Below are 12669 nucleotides of genomic sequence, written 5' to 3' on the forward strand. Positions count from 1 at the left end.
GGCAAGTCTGAACAGCAGGAAGCCTTGTCAGAGTCCGCGCGGATGCCAAGCGCCGCGGGCGCCGCGAGCTTCGCCCGTGTTCACGACACTCCTCCTGTTCTTATTGATTGACTTAGCCACAAATTAAAAAGTTTATCGCTCCATTCCGTAAACTTGACTCGGGCTTTCTTGGCGCTCTCTTGATAAACTTTACAATTTCGATGGCTTTGAAACGCTTTCCGCTCAGACCGATACACTTACAATTTCTGAGATTGTTTCGAACCTTTTGTTTGAGTTCGTGGTTAGTCAAGCTTAATTAAAATGTTGACGAACAAACCCATTTATGAATAGGTAGTACGTACTTACCTAACGTATGTGGTATTGTGGTTTTCTAAACCCAGGAATCTGAAGCAGACATCGAAGTGCTAATGCAAAGTAATGAAGCAAAGGAAACAATGAAATGAAATAAAAAGACAATAGTAGCTATTGTGTAACGCGATATGATTTTACGACTTACGAAGCCATACGCGCGCGCCGACGCCGCATTGAGGTGCCTTTTTTAAAGTGCATGTGATATCTGCTGAAATTTTTCACAGTGCATGAAAATGAATTGTTTGAAACGTGTAAATACACCGATGCACTTTAGGTTTTTAAAAGTATCACGAGACATATATGTCATTAAGTCGGCGTTCCCTTCAAAGAAAATCTCGAAGACGTCAATTTGTTTACGAATTACGCATAAATTCGTCCAGAAGACAGGCATCTCGTGCGGCGATCGCTGCTGGGACATTTCAATAATATTTACGATTGTGACTTAAATGGCGTGTCCAAGATACAAAAATATTTCTGTCGTGTGCTTCTTTTATTTTAGACTTTACACATAGGCACATCGGTTCGTTAAAATATTTTGTTCTATATTAAAACTATCTACGTGTTTGTGTGTATGTCTATGAAATGAATGGTTTACATTATGGTAAAAAGCACAGCTCCGATATTAATTACTAGATGCTCCTCAGATAGAGTTCAGTTAATTTTATATTGTTTAATTTTTCCCAACGACTGATATTTTACGAATGAGTTTTTTTGTAAATATCCAATCTATTCAATGAAAGATATGGAGACAGTTTTATTGATCGTCGCATGATACGCTTTACCTATACATTTAAAACAACATGTCTGCACCACAGCAAAAAGCCTTGTGTAAACCAAACAAGAGCCGTAACATATTAATCAATTAATCTTACTTTAAACACGATCCAATTCTCAACTTATTTATAGGACTGTGTTGCTAGATTCCGAAATAAGTGTGTTTCGAGTGGCGTGGCCAACTGCACGCAACATTGATCTGTGTTATTGGCCATGACAGGCGACTCCACGAGACAAATCTACCCCAATCGGTATTTTTGTCTGCTTTCTGTCTACTGAACTTACGCCGTAAGTGTTATTTGGTTATCGTATGTAGTTAATACATTTTTCCTCCAAGCAGTGTTCACGTGCGTGTTTGTTCAGATGAATTGGCTTCTAAAATTGGTGTCCTACGATTTTAAGGAACCAATTTGAAACTCGATATTACGGAGAAGTTTGTTTGGATCTTGAGGCGTATATCGTATACCTACTAGCAGTAATTAAACAATAGGGGACCATAAAAACACCAAGAGTGTTTAATCGTTGATGAATAAGCTGACATGTAATAAAACATCTCATATAATGCGACTAACTCACCTATCAAACTTGTTACAAAGGGCCACAATCGAATCTTAATGTCACTTCGCTGTGGGTTGTTCATTTAAATACGACACTTTAAATTCTTAACGTTTTTCTCGTATGTCGAAAAAAAGGTTAAGAAACATATTTCATTATTTTTTCCTCTAAAACAACGGGGTGCCAGTTGTTTTTTTGTTAAAAGAATGCCAACTGTGTCACGGCCCACGCGAGTCCCATGATCGCTTCACACTTTAAGTGGCAGTACAGTAGTGATTAAAAAGTGTTCCAGCTATTTTGAAACTAAAATTAAGTTTTTACAGGAATATGTATACCCCCTAGACAACGGACAGATGGTAAAAAGTAGATAAGCCCGAGCCTTGTTAAGTTAAAATATAATTATAGTAATAATATTATACATATTCAACGACTACAGCACTTTAAAACATGCATATTTAAATAAAAACAAGCGATCAAATGACGTTACCGTAAAAAATCATAAGTCACATAAAAACAAATTATAAATAAAGTTTTAACAACGATGGCATACTCATACGTTGTATCGACACCTCTAGGAATTTTGATCGTCTTAGATTCAAGCCTTAGATAAGGTACGGTTCCTCCATCAATTTCGTACATAATATTTGTTAAGATTCAAAGATTCGTTTTTATGGGATTTAAAAGATTAATGCGCAGATAAAGATATTTGGGGCTGCAGACGAAACGAATTTGGAGACAATAAATTTTGACACCTATCCCTATAAAATGAATTCCTGGCTAGTTAAGATTTGTGAGCAATTTTACAGCGGTTTATAACGGCGGTAGACGCTCGTTCCAGTAACATTTTAATTAGTTTAAGAGTGGGTCCCCCTCTTTAAGTATGACACTCCCCCTTTGGTGTAGCTTTGTATTGCGTGTACGCATTGCAAAGGCTAATAGGCTCCACCCATCGTGGACATCCTACTGTGCTTTGTTTAAAATAACAAATTCACTAAGGCATGAAATAAATGTAATCATAGGCCTGAGCTTAAACCAAAAATTTGATCTTGATTTGAATATAATATCGGCCAGTTATTTTGTTTATACATTATTTTATTGATCCATTCATTTAATTACTTACTGTACTTATACTGTATGTATAATATAGAAATTATTTTATAGTTTCAGTTAAAACTGTATAACTTGAGTATTATACCTCTACACTTATCTTTAGGTTAAACATCACACAATCTCTCCATGGAATGCTAAGGGTCACATAAAGTGTCACCCATATTGACGTTTATCCGTCCTTAACTTAAATAGGAGGTTATGCTAGTACATATCAGAAAAGGATCTTCTTGGCCCCTTGTAATATAATAACGACACCCTCAACGCCATTAATGTACGTATGAATTGCGATACTACCAAATTGAGCACAAAATTTAGTTTCAAACTTAGGCAAATATCCCGACGAAAGCGATTAGTCGATCGGACGGCGGAGTCTCTAAACGAAATTTACGAGCATTAAAACTATCTCCATTTCATCGGTGGCTGCAGGGCTTAGTGTATGCCTTCAGAGAGCAGCTGCTTTTAATCGAATCCCAATCAACTTTGGAACGATGTTAAATAGTTTACTGAAACATTAAATATGTAATCAAAACGGCCGCTCGCGCTCACAAAACTATTAAAACTGATAAACTGTTTCATAATTTTTAATGTTCAGTATAACCGGCTCGATCGTGTTTATCTAACTGATACTTGTTTATGACATTAATTGTTTACGAGTAGAAACATTCTCATCTCATCTTCGTTGCAATTTCGGCTGTTAATAATCTCGCTTCTCTTTATTCAAGTTCTCAATTGCTGATTGTAAATTGTGCGCAATATGTAGATATCGTAGATACTACCAAAGACCGTAACTCCGTAAAAGATGAATACAGTCTAAGGAAAAAAGTGCCCCGGAAATGAAGAAAATTTCATTCTTGCATTGATGGCGCTACCACCTTTGGCCTATTCTCGGCTGGATGGCGTTGACGGTGTCGTTTGATATTTAAAAAATTTAACACATGCAGTGAAAGGACTTGGGTCAAAATTATATAATAATAATAAATATGTACAAATAAAAAGGCATATATATTTTTTGATATTTTAATACATTTTTAATTTTAGTTTTAATCGTGTGTCGATAGATGGCAGTAAATTTACTGTGACTACAAAATTTACTATGACAGTTACTCTCTATCCTATATATTCTCATTGATACTACTAACGAATATATCGACACAACAAATCATTAAATAGGTAGGCAATTGATTTCAAAGTGAGATACAGATAGGCCATTAATTTCTTATTTAACCAAACCGTGTGGGCGGTGGTAGAAAACCGTTGATGTCAAAAATCGGACGTCGACACAATGGTGGTGGAGGATTAAAAGCGAAGCGGTGTAGTAGCGGGCACATCATTTATCAGTAGAACAAGTCTTCCGCGAGCTTTAATGTCGCTAGATGGGATCTGTGAGGAAAAACACACACTCGGAACGACTCGCATTAATAAGGCGGGATTTTAAAAGCGTGTTGTTTTGTGCATTTTAAATATATTTTAAAGCATATCATTAATATTTTATCTCTTTCATTCAGAAAACTTTGCTTGCTTTATTATTATTATTTCTCTGTTCGGTTTCGTAATAAAATTGGTTACCACCATAAAATAATAAAATTGTTGCATAATAATTTTATTTGATTTATATTCATTTGGGATTTTTTCATAAATTTATTTTTTCAGTATTCGTACAAAACCTATACTTACTGTATTTGTCAATGATCCATTCTGCTTTTACTTAATTTACCTTCGAAACCGGTTTTATCGCCGTATAGCGTGACAAGAAGCTCTACGTCATTTTCGGGAGTAACGGAACTTTATGTAATTTCCAGTAATGATGTGTTTCTTTCACTGTCATTTGACGCTACTAAATATGCGATGTCTCGTCAGAAACTAAAACATTTATATTCATTAAAATTAGTTGTCACTTTATCTACGCAATATTGTTCAAGTTATGTTTGGTCATAAAATTGTTGGGGAAGTCTTATTAGCTTTCAAATGTTTTAAAAGTACCTAATAACAATTTAGTTTTTAACATTAAAAATCTTTCTTATTAGTGACTAACAAGTTTTCTTGGCACATTTATAATCCGATGTACTCGTACATATTTCTTCACAGAAATTCCGATACATATCGGCGTTAACAAATAAATTCCCAACACCAACAGAGATTGTAACATCAGCTTATTGACACCAAACAAATAAATTTAACGACTTATCTACAATCTTTTAAGTGAAACCCGAAACCGTAAACTTGCACGTTAAGCATACAGTGTTAACTATTCATTCAGCGTCTAGGGAATATATTGAACAAAAGACGGGCTCAGCATCTGACTACACTATTTCTCACTACATCGGTGCGATGTAATCAGAGAAGACGACGTGTCGTGCTTATTTATGTATGAACAGGGCGCGGGCGAGGGTGGGCCAAACGTGCGGGATACAAACAGAATAATATTGATGACACTGCGCTACGAGGGGTCATGAATCATTAATCGTCTGCTCTCGTCTACGGCTCTATTACGACTGCCTTGCCGGATAAGGCAAGACACCCTTCTCATGAGTTGTGTAGATGTAATGCCACCTCGCGACACTTAGCCCGATTCGCCTGACCTTTTTCATAAATTATCGCCTTCAGGGAATCCGCGAGTCGACTGCATCCAATGGCAAAGCCAAGAACAGCTTAACGCGGAATAAAACACGTCATATTTAAACCAATATCCGAATCCTAATGAGATTTTGATTCCAGCACTTTCAATTCCATTGGTCAGCTTAAAAATTATGGCTTCGAAAGAAATAAACCAATGCTTTTAAACACAAAAAGCGAAGGCAATTTAAGTTAATTCAGTAAGCAACAGACATGGCTACTTCCAAATGAACTCAAACGTAACAAAAACAAATCTTGAACAAAAACGCAGGTCATTTCGGCGTTGACTCTCTCGTTTATTTTTTCTAACCGCAGCGTGGCCCGAGGACGTGCATCCGAAACCTTCACTTTTTTTTCGATTTTCCGTCGAACAACATTTTTATTCTACCTCTTGTGCATGGCTGAACACCGATAAAATAATAATGCTCACTCCGGGAGTAGCCGCTTCAAAAGAGACCATAAGGGAAGGTCTGAGAGTTCCTAAATTTCTAATCGAGATTTTATTTCGCAATCGCCCGGCTGGTTCTTTATGGTTTCTTTTTTGCATTATTTAGAGTCTCAAGGTGAAACGGGTATTTTGGTTTTTTATTATGTTGACGTAAGTAGGTATTGATATTGGGACAAGGTTTAAAAAAATCTATTACTTTTAGTTCAACAACCGAAATTAATAATGTATGTAAATAATATAATTAGGTGACTATTACGAAAAAAGCAGGTGAAAGGGACAAGAAACAATTTGTTAAAATATTTTTGAATGGTGTTTAAATATTTTATACATACAAGTCATGCTACATAACAAAAACCTCCTAGACATGGACACAAACGTTTAAGAACATGCTCTTTAAAATTCATATCGTGTTTCTAAAGCCCGCGTTGGCACTGGCAGCTTTCTACAAAAAAGTTAACAACCCAAAAAAATATGAAGAGAATAGGAAACCCATAGACAAATAAATTTACACAGACTCCATAGTTTCTATCGGTCTCAAAACATAGCTAATGGTTCGTATAATTCACTCAAAATACATCGAGTAAGACCAAGAAAAGTCTGCAACGATCTTGATAGCACACGCAGTGCAAGTGGTATTTTAAACTATGAAATTATGACGTATAACACTGACGTATGACTTGTACTGCGTGTACCATCAAAATCGTTGCAGACTTTTCATGGTTTAACTAAGTAGTACGCTTACCGCTTACCGTGGGATTTGATCAGTTTGTGTAAGAATGTCCCTATAATATTTGTTTATTTATTTATTTATTGTTTAAAACTTTTGCACCGGAAGCGATAACGAACGGGTTTGACTAGTTACTTCATGTAGTTATGTAATTATTTGTAAGAGCTTTAAACACGAACAAATAGTTTGGTTAGAATTTAAATTTAATAAAAATCTTTTTTAAGCCTACGTATACGAGTTAACTAATATCATAGAGAAATATAAGTAAGGAAAGAATACATCAGTTTTCTTACCAATACGCAAGTTATTTTCGTAGTCGACATCTAGCGTCAAGTACCGAATTTATGGTTGGACTAAAGCAAAGGGGGCGCAGGTCATTTTTGATTTTAGAGAAAAAGTTTTTTCTATAAAACATGCTTATTTTAGCGTCTTCTATACGATAGCATCATAAAAAATAGGGGTCATAATGACAACAACACCCATCGAACTTTTTCTATGTTCTAAAAATCGGCTTAACTTTCAGGTCCAATATCTCGGCCATTTTTGATTTTAGAGAAAAAGTTTTTTCTACAAAACATGCTTATTTTAGCGTTTCGAATGAAATTTTTCTAAGTGTTTTATGATTCCTGTATAATTTTCACTTTTGGTCAAAAATTTTCTGTCCTTATATTGCGCCCCCTTTGCTTTAGGCGGACCGGATTTATCAGTACTGCTAGTTGACAATAGATGTCGCGACGAACGAGAAGTCTAATGCTCAGCTCAACAATTTTCAGCTAATATTATAACTGGATTAACCGGAACTCTATTTTTAACACCTTCTGCTTGTAATATTAGTTGTGAATTGTTTTAGCAACACCTACATTTTACGTCAGTCGCGACACTCGTGACATCTGGTGTCAAGTAGCGGTACTGATAAATCCACTACTTGACGCTAGATGTCGATTGCCGACTACGAAATAACTCGCGTTAGCACTTTCCTTACTTATATTTTTCTATGCTAATATTAAACATTACTGCCAGCTTTATTCATGTAAAGGAGCCATACCGTTAATTATTGATATCAATTATGCAACTTTATTCACCTATAAAAGCACTATTTAACTTACAAAAGGTTAGAAATCAGGTATAAAGTTTGCTCCATTAGGGGCAATTATATTTTTTCAAGCTAACCCACTTCCTGATTATAAGGCTACTCTAATTTTGTGAACAATAAAAACCTTTGCCTATCCTTCCGCCCTTGGGAACGTCACGCACATCCCTTTGCAAACAAAATGGAAAAAAAAGGTTAAATGGCTGCTCTTTGTGCACGACATTAGTCCTTTGCAGGTATAGGTAATAACAAAAAAGACGGTAGGCAAAAAATTTGGACGAAGCGTGATCATGCCCAAATGCTCGGATTTATCAACAGACGTCGATTTTGATCCACACGAGATTGGCAGGACCCATATCATGATTTTTTTTATCAACTGCCTACCTGGCATTTGCAATTGAATAATTAAAATGGCTTTTTTTATTTAATGCTGAATATATTTCGATATACATACTAGAATTATTATAAGCACTAAGCCCAGATATCAATATCGAATAATGAATAGATCATCATAATGTAGTAATAGGGTCCCGTTTTTACCCTTTTGATACGGAACCTTAAATATATTGTGTGCAACGGTACATAATTAGATCTTAAAATTCTCAGGCCTGTCTTTACAAAACTCAACTTCTCTCCGTTTTGTAACTTCGGCCTTGAATTTAAAGAACCCTTATTATGTACCTGTTGCACAAAATACTATTAATTAATGTACAAGGCAGAGAAGCTCAGCCCAATCCAAAATGTTAATTAAAATGTTAATACGGAACGTAATAATTTGAAGCATAATTTATTGAGCAATCTCGGAGCTAAGGCTGAAACAAATAAGTTTATTACAATTCGAAAGATAGATACAAAGTACATTTATTGTGGCCCGGACCCGATACCGATAACCAAGCAACCTGTTCGGAATGCTTCAAATAAATAACGCAACCTGTTTAGATAAATTGTATCTGTAAATATTGGTCGATATAAATCGTACTTATCGTTTTAGAGAGAAGATAAACTTTCAATCTAGTTAAATAGGAATGTTGACTGTATTTAAAATAAAATATTTTACACCATCACGAAATAAAGCACCAGAAAATTATTAGAACAGCAGTGCAGCAGCAGTTAACACAATTTCTGTTTAATAAATCGGATAGAACTACTTGACCGTGACGTCATTTGCTCTGTTTCATATAAATTCCATAGTGGATAACCGTTTAGACAGTTCGAAAAAATAAACTCATTTGACTAGTCAGACAAATACCCCATTTTCATGTTTTTGATCGATTTTTGTCAGGCGGCAAGGCAAAATTGATGATTTATGAGTAAAAAAATTCAAAACAACAATTTTTCTACAAGTACAAACTGCCGTCGACTTTTAGACAGCATAATAAATTAGGTTCCCCTACAACGACAGTTTCAATATTTTGGTACGAAAGGTGAGATAAATTATAATAACTTTGCCGTGATTTATGACTTGGTTGGTGTTTGATTATGTTTTATGTTCCGTTTCAACATTGTTTCAATTGTTGGGCTTAAAAAGAGGCACATTAAAATATAAAAAAATGTTTTTTTTTTGTCCAGATGTTGATTTCGTGTTAGTCTCGGTGGTGCTTCTACATCATTATAATTATAATAAGTGCAAGCGAGATGCACTGCGACTTATGTCAAATCAATATCGTATTCGTTTCCATCAGGATGCGCATTTCAAAACTGGAAGCGCTTTAGTTTTTCTCGGTTCGCGTTTTTTATATCAGAAATTCAAAATAAATTTTTGGACGTCGGTACGCATATTGGCAGTTACTATAAAAAGCTCGTATCTCGTAATGCCATGTCGTCTCGTAATGTTTGCAGTACCTACCTTCATTGCTGCTCAGTACATTTTCATGAAATTTTTAATAATTACAGGGTCATACATTTTAATTGTAACTTAAAATACCGGCCAAGTGCGAGTCGGACTCACGCACGGTTTTTTGCGTAATGGTAGGCCAGGATTACGCTTGTAAGTTTTACTTACGTAAGTAGGGATACAGCTATACTACACAATGAGATATGAATATCGTTATCTCATTCTAGCAAATAGCTTTGTCCCTACTTACGTAAGTAAAACTTACAAGTGTAATCCTGGCCGTACGGAACGAACCCTTCCCATTACGCAAACAACCGCAAAAAATCACGTTTGTTGTATGGGAGCCCCACTTAAATATTTATTTTATTCTGTTTTTAGTATTTGCTGTTATAGCAGCAACAGAAATACATCATCTGAAAATTTTTACTGTCTAGCTATCACGGTTCATGAGATACAGCCTGGTGACAAACAGACAGACGGACAGAGGAGTCTTTGTAATAGTTTGCCGTTTTTAGCCTTTGGGTACGGAACCCTAAAAACTTCTTAATTAATGATTACACGGATAAATTCCTGGTTTACCTAATTTATCGCCCGTATTGGATTTACACATAAAAAAGAATGTCTTGAAACTAAAAAAAAATTTAACATACGAGGTCAAAATAGATTCATCAAATTGTAATCTTTAAAGTTTAATACAAAAAAGGGCACCAAAAACAACCTATAATTAAGGTACTAGACGAGAAAAACCTTTTGACGATTTCCGACGCTTCATTTAACCGGATCGGTTGTTCTTTGATCTATGATCTGTAACGATTCTAGTAGGCAAGTGGCTAATCAGCTTGAACACAGGATTATCGTGGGTCTAACGGGTAACGGATGGCCTATACTGCGATTGATTGAGGGACAAATGGACAAAGCGGGGATCTGGGACTATTCTAATTGGGCCATGTGGGTTCTTTAACATAAACCATCCACCTTCTAATAAGGTCCTCTGCGGCTCCGTAGCATTCTTCCGATTCATAAAAGGAAAAGGATTCACTTTGTTTCAGGAATTAGGTGTAGGAAAAGTGAGAAATTTTATGTCTTACCTTCTGCAAGCATGTCGCTCTGCACTGCGCTACCCGCAAAGGCGACGACACTTCCTCTTCCGCTAACACTCCAATCCATATGGCCGAAAACAAAGTAAAACTATACAAAAACATTTTGGCACACATTATCTTTGGTATCCTTGACTCACAATAAGAGTTATGGCCAAAGCTCCTTCCTTATCATAACGCGCACATAAATCCAAGTGAAAAATTGCTGGTCATAATAATACAGTCTTACAAAATTCTTCAGTTGCCAACTGTAAAAAATTTCAACAGTTTTTCTTGACACAAAAACATGTTCCTTATAAGTTTTCGGTAAACACACTTCCAATGTCGTCACAATTCACGGTCCAAGTTTAAGTCACGTAGTTCCATATCAATTCTTGATAAATCACAGTATTAAACGTAAAAGCGCACAAGAAAAATGTTTCCACAACTCGAATCGTTCGCCAAAGAGCGGTTTCGATGAGCCAACGCTACCGCGCGCGCGGTCGAATGCGGACTAACCACCCCGCCTGAAGAAGCTCGGTTCCTCTCCCCTCTGTTGGTTAATTTCTGTTTCTCTCTCGGTCGCTCATAAGGGTTCTCGGCCGTCTCTCTCGCTGAGGACAAAGTATACGTCCGTGGCTACTACTACGTATGTTGTTCTCTCTGTCGTCTCTACTAGTGCATATATTTTATTCTATCTCGTTTCATCTCGGGCGGTTTTACGTTGTTTTTCGTTGATGCAGTTTAACGGATAGGAATGTAGTGGTTATTGTTAGACAAAGACAGTGGTAGGTCGTAGAAATTTAAGGGTTGTTCAAAAGGGGTGACAAAGAGTCGAGCTAATTCAGGGCCTGCGTTTTTATGGGAGCTCAGGCGGTAAAAAATATCCCGCCTCTCTCGTTTGTTCAACTTTATGGTTCTCGCGTCATGAAGCCATATTAATAATATTAATGGCTGCCGCATCATCTTAACTATTTTTATATGGTTTTATGAATATGTTATTAAACAGCGCTTTATTCCTAATTTGTACTTTTTATATCAAGATGTGATTTAGGGTGAAATGTTTCTTTACCATAATTATATCCTCATTAAGGGTCACTGTGCCACGTTCACAAACTACTTAATTGGACGTCATTTCTGATTCGTCGTCATAGAATTCAGTAAGGAATAGGCGTCATTATTTTCCAGTAATGACGGCAGGTAATTGCGCTTATGTTGGTCTGGCTCTAATGACAAATTAATTTATGCCGCGATAACAAACGTTGGGAAAACAAAACAAAAAACCTTTTCACTTCTCATGCTCTAAAAGTGCTTCATATTAGACCTGCAAAGCGGGGCAAAAATCGTATTATAGTCCCTAGGGAAAATATGTATACAAATTTTTGATTTCGCCTACATTTACTCCCGAATCGAATCAGAATTCAATAAATCTGCCCGGAATACCTCTTTCGCCTCCCCCAATTGACTCAGAATACAATTAATCTACCCGGGAAAAACATAGCTCTACATATTAAAAATTGTACCAATTGTACTTTTAATAACGACATGTAACAATTGTTACCAATAAATATTTTCATTTTTTTCATTTTAATATTTCATAAAATATAAAATAAGTACCTACCTGTTGTTTTTTTTATTCAAAGTGAAAAGTAGAGTGTGTGTAAAACCCATTTTAACCTCGCTGTGCCTATCGACCCTCGCCGTTCCGGCTCGGGTAGCTATATGCACACCTCGCCTAAAATGGAACGTTTTATTCCCTAGTCATACAATCTACTATTTATTCAGAGACGCGTTTTACATTCATCCATAAAATAAAATTTAGTAAAACAGTAAAAAGTTTTAGAAAACACATCAATAAAAAACTCGTACTAAACAAAAAATCTCTGCCTACAATTACGAGTAATTAATTATTTCTGAAATAATGTTTCGTAACAAGTCTTTTCGCCTGACTGGGGAGAAAATCTGAACTAAATTAAAAGGTTTTCTAAGAGATTAAGGAAAACTGTTCATATGATTGCCGCTACTCTTGCCGCTTACCTTGCTGTAGTTTTTATTTGATTCACGGGAATACCTTCTCGCAATATAGTAGGT

The 12669-nt window shown here is 35.9% G+C and overlaps 1 protein-coding gene across 1 annotated transcript in view; it reads right to left on the minus strand.

The window, feature by feature from the left end:
• The window catches only part of LOC134747992 (uncharacterized), a 39266-nt gene extending 28137 nt beyond the window's left edge, over window positions 1–11129 (minus strand). Inside the window, exon 1 of the mRNA XM_063682686.1 lies at window positions 10591–11129. Within this exon, the coding sequence (XP_063538756.1) occupies window positions 10591–10716 (126 nt within the window). The 5' untranslated portion in view covers window positions 10717–11129. The remainder of the gene's footprint in view (window positions 1–10590) is intronic.
• Between the last annotated feature and the right edge of the window lie 1540 nt (window positions 11130–12669).

The sequence above is a fragment of the Cydia strobilella genome, chromosome 15 (genome assembly GCF_947568885.1).
Source record: "Cydia strobilella chromosome 15, ilCydStro3.1, whole genome shotgun sequence".
NCBI classification, from domain to species: domain Eukaryota; kingdom Metazoa; phylum Arthropoda; class Insecta; order Lepidoptera; family Tortricidae; genus Cydia; species Cydia strobilella.